We start from the raw sequence: 9,636 nt of genomic DNA on the forward strand, positions 1-9,636 counted from the left end.
CCGCCCTGCCGGCCCTCAAGGTGGGAGCGCACCCGCGGCCCCCAGCCACCAACCCGGGTCCCCACCGCTACCGCTGACCACCCTGTCTCTGTCTCTTCCAGAGCCTGGACGTGGCCAACAACCAGCTGAGGGAGCTGCCCGCCGCGCTGGCCGAGTGCCCCCGGCTGAAGGAGGCCAACTTCAGGGGCAACCAGCTGAAGGACAAGCGGCTGGAGAAGATGGTCAACGGTTGCCAGACAAAGGCCATCCTGGAGTACCTGCGGGCCGGGGGCCGTGGGAAGGGGAAGGCCGAGAGCGCCAGAGAGGAGGCCAGGAAGAAGAAGAGGGAGAAGCAGCAGAAGGATGGTGGGGATGAGGAGCAGGACGAGCTGGAAGAGGCGAGCAAGTTGCTGGTGAAGGTTCTGCACATCTCCGAAAACCCTGCGCCCTTGGTGGTCAAAGTGAGCCCAGGCATCAAAGATGTTCGACCCTTCATTGTGTGCTGCGTGCTGAAGGGAGTGAACTTAAAGGCGGGAAATGCTCTGAAGAGGTTTCTGTCTGTGCAGGTAACTGCTGTGGTCTTGTGTTACTCATTTGCAATGGGAACGTTGCTAGCAGAGTTGGAAATAAACTGTTCTAGACTCCCTCCAGCAGGTAAGTTTCTGAAACTTGGGGTGAGCTCTTCACCTAGCAGGTGGTGAAGGTACGGCCTCCGCCAGCAGCGTGCCACCTACTCAGTCTGTAATAAGCAAAACCGGTTTTTGTGAAGAGCCTAATACGAGCTCAGGTGTTACCATGAGAGGGCGACGAACGCACATGCGTTTGCATTGCCTCTGTAACGACAGCTTGTAAGTGCTGTGGAACCTGTTGAGAACTAGTGATAAACCCGTGTCCACATTAGAAGTGCCCTGGTTTGGCTTCAGGTTCCCTAATCTGTGCTAAAACTGTCTTGCATGCCTAACCTTCCAACTGAGGTATCGTAACCACAGACTTTCACCTGGTGTGCTGCTCGCCTCTCTCTTAGATGGCAGGTGTTAGCTTCTTTCAGATTACAGGACTCATGTATTTGTGATTGTTTTCTGATTTAAAACTGTTTATCTCCCAGTTGCGAAATATGCCGTGTGCTATGCTTCACTATCTTTACGTTTGGGTTGTAATTCAGATAAAATTATTTTGCAGGTGAAGAGAAGAGCTCTGTTTAATGCAAAAGGTTACTCAACTAGCTGATAACGCTACAAACATTAAATATAGGAGAATCTGAACCCTAGGAGGAGTAAATCATGTTAATGTTTTTGATATATTTTGATGGCATTCTTTACGATTTAGACTAAACTGCACGAAGACATTTGTGAAAAGCGGACAGCAGCCACAATTGCCACCCACGACTTGCAGTTGATCAAAGGTCCTCTGATATATGATGTTCAGCCTCCTGATGAACTGAAGGTAGGGGCACTGGCATCAGTGAGCCTTTCCACTTTTTTTCCCCCTTATGTTTTCTGGAACTTTGTAGAATGAAAAGAATTTTTTTCTTACCGCGTATATCCTAGAAAACGAACTCCACAAACTTTAATTTAGAAGCTATACTAATTTTCTTGCTATCCTGCTAAAACAAAGCCTGCTTGAACAAGCCTCACAGAGCTACCTAGTGTTACCCCAGGACCAATTAAGAGTGTGTTTGTCCAAGGACTTAAAGTAGTCAGGGAAAGCAGGCATAGACTACTTTTTTTTTCCCCTCTAAAAACATTCTGATCTTGTTTAAAGTGTGCCTCTGCTTCGGGTGACTGAGGTATTGGTGTTTCAGTGTTGATTCTTTCTCCTGTGTTGTGGTGTTACCACCTTAATGTTCCCTGGAGGTCTGTATATGTTAGGATGTGCCTGGAGTGTCATGCAGCAAAGCAAGTGCTCATTTGTATGAGTGCATCTCAAATGGCAGCAGTCTTCACGCTAACATAATTTAATTCAATTCAGGTTCTGTTGGTTTACCCAATGTTGGGTTATTTATGTTGCTGCTTTCAAAGAAGGAGGAAGGGAAAAAAAAAGCTTGCAGTTCATTTTTGTGACAAGCTTTTAGGCTGTACTTGTAACTTCAGTCTAGAATACAAAAATGATATTTCAAATTCATCATCCTTATTTATTTAGGCCTATTTCAGTCTGTCTGTTAATATCCTGCCTCCAAAACTGATCTCACTGAAGGACTGAACAGTCAAGATACTCTGACTCTTCGGGCTGACCCAAAGTTTTTGTTGCATTCTGCTCTCTCGACACCCTGTGTTTGTAACTGTTCTGTGCATGTGGCCTGATCCTCAGGAATTAATGCTTCATTTTCCTGATGGCTTAGAGAGCCTTTCGTTCATGGCTTCTCTTACGAGACAGCAGGTTTTCACATTATTCAGTAAGTAATAACAGTGAAGGAACTGGCTAAGAAAACTGTCCATGCCTGGTTGGTACTAGCGAATGAGCCTGTTCTTCAAGTGGGTGTTGTAGCTCACACGAAGGTTTAAACTCAATGTGATCATAGCAGTCCATATGAAGTAAAAAGTGTATTTTCATACTGAAAAAGGCATTAGGAATGATGGTATATGGAAGTATGGTTTTAATTATTGACTTGCTTGCAGGAGAGTTTTAATAACCCCAGTCTTTGAGTCACTCTTAATTTCAAATGTTTGGGTTTTTGTATGATGTAGATAATGCCCCTGGGTCGAAAGGAGATCAAGGCAAAGGATCTTCTCCGTCAGCTGCAGTTAGAAGCTGAGGAGCAGAGGAAACAGAAGAAGCGTCAGAATGTTTCTGGATTGCACAAGTCAGTATACTGATCTTTTGTGTTTTTCTTCACGTGAATTTTGGTAACTCATACTCGTATGGAAAAACAGCACTGAAGAAAATGTGCTTGAAGGTTTTATGAAGCATGTTCTGTGATGATGATGGGGCTAACAAACCCATCACGAGATTTTAGGAGTTAGAGATGAAAAATGCTGAGCTGAATTTATACATAAAGAGTAACCTGGAGTGAAACAAGGATGATGAGTGCCTTCAGTTATTTCTAGCTGCATCAAGAGTAAATTCTTGTCATATGAATTATTCTAAGAGGTGATGAATATATTTAGAATTGCAAATAGAAGGGAAACAAAGAGGAATGAAGTGTGTGTCATGCACATTCAGTAAACTGAGCAAATGAGAGGTGCGGTAAATCTGCATGTAGGAACAGATGAGCTACGAAGCGGAGTGTGGCACTGCCCTATTCTGTTTATGGCTCGTGCAGAGATTACTGCCCATATCCATCACTGATACAGCTTGGGGAAATTTGCCAAGTACGTGATGGGAGGAGAACTGTATATCACCATAGTAAGTAAGAGGGAAAATTAAGTAAGCTGCCTGGAAGAATCAGACAGTGGACTCTGATGTTCCTGTTTGAGCACTGGGATCTCTGAAAGCAGCAGAAGCATGTCTGTCTACTTTGACAGCGTGGATATTAAAATGTGAGTTACTTTATGGTTCTAGCCCATTGCTTCCTGCAGCTGGTGGCTTTCCTCAGCTGTATCACCATGATACAGTTTTGCTGAATTTTAGCGCTCCAACTTCTGTTTTTGTTATGTGGTAGATCAGGAACACACTAACTCATTTTTTGTCACTATTTTCTGCTGTTGTGTCCAGCTGCTGTTTCAGTTGCTCACTTTTTGCTTCTTTATTTTTCTTGGCAGGTATCTCCAGTTATTGGATGGCAAAGATAACTACCCGTGTCTTGTGGACACCGAAGGAATTGTGATTTCTTTCCCACCAATAACCAATAGTGAGAAAACAAAGGTACTGTCTGTTAGTGAAAATACATTAATCAGAATTAAACAGTGTGTCTCTCTACTGAGAGATATATAATTCCAGATTTAAAGATACGCACAGTCCTGTGAAAATTGTGATTGTGTTCCAAATACAAATCTTCAAAGCCTGAATCTTGTCTGCTGGACTGTCAGATTGAGGTGGATCTGGGAGTTACATTTTTACCTTTGTAAATCTGTCAAGCTTTGGCAAGCTGTTCCAAAGGCACCAGCTTGCCTTTGCAGAGATGGCTTTATTGAAGGACAAGAATATGGTTTTTGACTTGTAAAGAAAGGCAGTACTTTGCTTCTGGTTGAACTGAATGAAAGTCTTTCGTTCAGTTTGTGTATTGAAATGTTGCCAAGTGACTGTGGGTGAGTATGCTCCGATTCCTTACTTGCTTTACCTGTGGAATTCTTACAGATTAGAAAAGAAACCCGTGATCTATTTCTGGAAGTGACAAGTGATACCAGTTTACAGATATGCAAAGATGTCATGGACACACTAATTCTGGTAAGTAGTTCAGGAAAATAATCCTGTCTGTTCTTGGTGTGCTTCTTAACAAAATGTTTAATTGCTCACATATATTGAGAAGAACACAGAAATTGAGTTTTATTTTGGTAGTAGTATTATTCCCTCTCCTTCACTTTCTCTTCCATTCTTGCTGTATCCTGACTGACTCGCAGACCTCAAAACTCACCAGGGTAAATGATGTTGTGTTACCACAATTGGGAATTTATGGTTTGACTTTGAACACCTTCCCCTTGTTAGTGATCTTATGGTGTCAGTTGCTGCCAATAAATTCTTTTAGGGAGATTTCTCACCTGAGCCTGCCTGATGATTAGTGTGCTTGGTCCTTTCATTATTACAGAATTGTCTTTCAGAGACACCAGGACAGTCTCACTAAATGCCATTCAACGTGTTTTCTTTTAATTAAAGCTTTCTTACTGAAAAGGATAAAACTTGATATATGGCAAGCACAGGATAGTATGCTGCCAAGTATTTTGCAAGATAATTGTATTTTTTCTTGTCCAATTAACATAACCTTTAGAACACATTGGTGAAGGCTGATTTGCGTAGTTGGCGCAAGGTAGTAACAGAGACAATTTCAAATGCACCAAAAGCAAACTCGGTGGTGATCCTACAGCAGGCTCTTGTTACTTAGAATCCAGTGCTTTGACAAAGCCCGAGTTCTGTGTTAAACATAAAAAATTAAACCATTCAGAGGAACGGGACCTGCTAGAGAGCACAGTGGTGATAACATCAAAAGCCCTTTCGATTTCCTGAAAGATTCTAACCCACTGAAGGACTTTTTCATGCGGATGTTCCTCCAGAGACTGGCAAGATCCACACCTTGGAAGCAACTTGGAGTTGCTGTGAGGCCTTAGCCTCAGAATTAATCTTGTTTTCTGTATTTTGCTTTTAACAGAAAATTGCGGAACTGAACAGATTTACCTTGGAAAATAAGGAAGACTCAGGCTCAGATAACAGATCTGATGCTCTTTGTGGACCAGTGAATTTGAACCCCACCCAAAATGTACAGCCGATGAATTTTCCGTTGGTAGTGGAGCAGGTTCGAGTGGTGGACGCAGATGGAAACTTGAAAGTACTTTATCCTTCAAAAACTGACCTAACCACAGCTTCCTCTCTTCTGACTGTAATACGTTAGCAGCTATCCAAGCTAAGAAAATGATTCAATTTGTTTGTTTTTTTTTTCCATATTCAACAATGCAACTTGTACACAGTGAGGTGGTTTGGTTTTTTTTAAAGAAAAGATGCAGTGCATCCTGCCTGGGTATGTAAAAACTTTGAAGCTTGATCAAGCTATGCCAAGGAGTATTGCATTCTTTCACCCTTAATAGACAGTCATCACTGTTCTGAGTAGGTAGAGATAACAGCATCTTCAAGTGTGAACTTAAAGGCAGAGAAGGTATTGGAAGTCAGAATGTATTAACTTACAGAGAAAATCATTATGACATCGTAGCGTTTATAAAATGAGTGCAGTCTTATTTTTCTGCAAGATCACTGTTTCTTCCTGGAATGCTTCAGCTGGATTATTATTTTGGCAGCTAAACTGGGAAATCCAGTAGGTGACAGCATTGAAACAAAGTCATGTGCTATATACCAATATTGAAGACAGAATGCAAGATTACTTCGCTAACATCTCATTCTGCATCATTTTATTTTTGTATCCGGAGTAATTGTGAAAATTTCATTGCTGTCAGAACTTCAGGAATGAGTTTTAAAGTGATGGCGTCTGTGTTCAGACATTAACGCAGCTTCCATTTTTAAGTGAAGTCAGTTGAATTGACTGCAGGGGTTTGTATATGCCAGTGCATTTTAGAGCTATCATCCATCCTTGTGGAAATACCAGTTGTAGTGACCTTGTTGTGTACCTGTTGAGTTACTCTTGATCTAGCACTGAATTTCTTCTGGCTCGTGAAGTTCAGTTCCATTCAGAGGGCTAATGCTGCCTTACATCGGCATTACAAAGCTCCCTGTCTCCCCAGAATACAAGCAGTCTTGCCCAGAGTGACCGTCCTGGAGCTTTCTGTCACACTCCCACATGAAGAGTGTTGGGGACACCTTCCAAAATACAGGTAGTTTGAGTGGTTCTAATTTTTGCAGTCTGTGGGTAACTTTTAAATCCAGGCTACTACCTGTATGAACGCAAACCTCTCCATAAACTGGGGTGACCTACAGATTGACTTTTTTCTGTTAAAAATGATACCATGTCAGATAAGTCCACGTGTTGGGACTTGCATATTGAATGGAAAATAAAACAGTTCTTACAGTCATATGTCACTGTCACTTGTTTTGGCATTGGTGAATTTTCCAGGCATGTAACTATAAAAACTTGCCGCAGCAGCTATTGAATACTGCAGAAATGGTAACTTAACGCTTTCTAGCTACTTGTAGCCAAGCGGTCTTTAGTAGTGCTTCAAGCTTCCCTGTGAAGTCAAATGTTTCTACAGACCGATGATTGACAGTGAATTGTGCTCTGAGTTGGTTGAAACAATTGAATTAGATATTCCTGCAGAACCTGATTTCAGTAAAACTGGTTTAATTTGTTAGTAAGTTACCGTCTCCAAACCAAGAACAGGAGCCTGAAGTTGGTGATGTATTCCGACTCGTCTGTTAGGGCTGCTTTTCAACCGCTGAAAGATGTTACCTTGCAGGACTCTTTCTCCTTCCCTTAGCACTGCTAGGCAGTGAAGTAGACGTGTCGATGCTGTAGAGCGATGGGACCTTGACGCCTTTCTGTTTCAGCATCTGATGGAACTCTATCCGTTCGTTAATTATTTTCTGAAAATTAGGGATGTATAAAGAGGTGGGAAGGCATTAGGTGGAGAGCAGTACTGCAAAGTGTTCTCTTATCTCATCAGTCCCTTGCTGGCTGCTTGAAGCAGCATTTGAAAGAGCCACATACCTGCATTGCCTCCAGCACCTCCTCATCCGTGACCTCTGCCTGGGGAGTCTTGCTGCCTGCCGTACTGAATGTAGCCTGAATTATTTTGCTTCGGTATCTTTCGAACTTTTGATAAAAGAGGAAAGTAGGTGTGTTTAGTCTTTATATACAATTCTTTGGCATTTGCGTGGATTTACAGAGACTACTTGGACAAAGTACTAGTGAATGATGAAATGGAAAGTCTGTTTATGTGAAATTACAGGCAGTTTGACTGGGCTTCACTGCAAATACTGTGATAATGATGTGTTTCTGGGTGGACCGAGTCCCTTACTCAAGTATTGGGCTCTGTGCTTGCTACCAGGCACATATGCCTGCAGGAAATGGCTTTTTTTTACCTGTTACTTTGAGTCTGGAAGGACATTAGAAATCTGGTGATGTAACTGTTCTGAACTCGAGTTTCTCAATGGTTTCTGGCATTTGAAGCCTATTTGCTTTGTAAGTGATGTAAGAGCTGCATGCTAAAAAGCTGGGAAGCAAATGGACTGAATTTCTGCTCTGGCCCTGTGGCTGCAAAGGGAAGCTGGGCCCCGAGAGCAAAGGACTTCAGTGCCCTGATGCATCTCGCGCTGTGCTTCTGCCCAAGATTGTCTCTAAGCTTTCAGATTCTTTGCTTGAAATAGTTGAAGGGTCTCCCAAGAGGGAGGTAGGAGTCTGAAGCGAAGGAGGCTGCACTTACCCTGCTGGTGATGCATTCGAGTGCCACTCTAGTTTGCAGCTCCCTGTGCTGCAGTGTCTCAGCTTGGCGCTGGATCGCCTCTTGGGCCCGTTGCTGCTTGTGGATGTGGCATCGGCTGGTCAGAACCTCTGCCTGTAGCTGGCTGACTGTCCCCTGTAACTCACTGATCAGCTTGTTCTGCTCAGCCAGTTTGGATTCTTGTTCTGTAACAACCTGAGGAGATACGTAAATCAAGTCATTGTTGTGAGGAAGAGAGCAGGCTTGGCTGCATCTTCCCAGTATCTGGTCCAAATGTTTCTTGTATTTCCAGGGCAGAGTATATAGACTAACAGCCTTGCCAGTACTGGTAACTTATTACTTGGCGTTTTCTCTAAAACTACTGGATTGGGTAGGTTTTTTTAATTTGGGAAACTCCCCCAAGCTTAAAACAAGCACAACTAAGCACCTAATACAACGTTTTTCTATAGCGGCTTTGCACCGAATTTACCTGTCGAAGACTGCAGTTCTCCTTCTCTATTGTCACCATCAGTTCTTCGTGTTTCTGTTCTCTCAGACTGCAAAACTTAAGAGAAAATATTTTACACTTCAGCTTTGCAGTTCACAGGTGCACCTCCTGCCCATGAGAAAGGGAACTGTTGCATAAAGCCTGAATTCCCCATTGCCAGCTCTCCTAACAACGATGGCCACTGTGCTCTCAGAGCGGTACCTTGGTAGACATGGCTTGTAGCTGATTTTCTCGCTCTATGAGCTTCTTTTGGAGCATTTCCTTTTCAGATTTGGTTCTCCGAAGCTGGGATTCTTGGATCTCCAGTTGTCTTTGCAAGGAAGAGATGGTACCTGTAAATTTGGAATACTACTGTTAACCAAACCGAATCCCTGCTGAAACCTTCATGACGCCTTTTTTCAGGTAAGCGTGAGCAGAGCTGCTGTTGTAATGATCTGAGTATAGACCGTGGGTGAAGTTAATGCTACAGCCACAGTGACACGGGTTGATAATGCATTTTGTAGTATTTTGATGTGATATGTATTTAACTAACTAACTTCATTGTATGAGGTGGGAGCTACCTGAGGACTAGTAGGGTTGGTAACATAAGCACAGGTTTGCTAGAGTGCTGAAATGCTACGGGATGCCCCAGAATACTGCTCAGGGTTTTCTCTGCTGAGTTTTCTCATATGCTTCACTTCTAGGGGGAGAGGGAAAGTGGTTTCAAAACAAGTGGCGCTTCAGCCTCACTCTGTAGGCAGAAATCGAAAGGAGGAGGTTTTGTGCTCATGAGAACCTAACCTAGAATTTTTTCTAGGTAAAAGGAGCAGAATCGCAAGAAGATGAACTCGGTAGCTAGGTGAAAAAAAAAAAAACACAAACGTACTGAAAAGAGAAATAGTCCTGTTTTAGCCAAACCAGGACCCTAGGCTAACAGCATGTTGCGTGGACACCTCCTTCAGGTACCTGTTGCCATGTTGTAGTCATCCTTTGCTTTTTGCAGTTCCTCACAGAGCTCTCGGTCGGCTTTCTGGACCTCGGTGAGCTTTCCCACCTGTGCCTGCTCCTGCAGGACCCCGCAAGCATCGGCGTCGCTGACCGCTTCATCGGGGGCTGCTTTACCTGAGCTCGCCCCTTCCATCCCCGCACTGCAGAGCGGGCCGAGGACTCTTGTGTACAGAGAGGTGGGTTCAGGCCTGGGGCCGGAGTCCCAGGTCG

General features: G+C 43.4%; 1 protein-coding gene across 1 annotated transcript; it reads left to right on the forward strand.

The window, feature by feature from the left end:
• Nucleotides 1-5: 5 nt before the first annotated feature.
• Nucleotides 6-5,458, forward strand: LRRC47 (leucine rich repeat containing 47; the record flags this gene model as incomplete). The annotated part of the gene is made up of 7 exons (XM_009700187.1): nt 6-20; nt 102-545; nt 1,306-1,422; nt 2,664-2,779; nt 3,678-3,780; nt 4,213-4,302; nt 5,219-5,458. Coding segments are annotated over 7 exons (1,125 nt in total), but the record flags the coding sequence as incomplete, so codon positions are not given.
• Nucleotides 5,459-9,636: the final 4,178 nt, after the last annotated feature.

Source organism: Cariama cristata, unplaced genomic scaffold (genome assembly GCF_000690535.1).
Source record: "Cariama cristata isolate BGI_N322 unplaced genomic scaffold, ASM69053v1 scaffold39885, whole genome shotgun sequence".
Taxonomy (NCBI): Eukaryota; Metazoa; Chordata; class Aves; order Cariamiformes; family Cariamidae; genus Cariama; species Cariama cristata.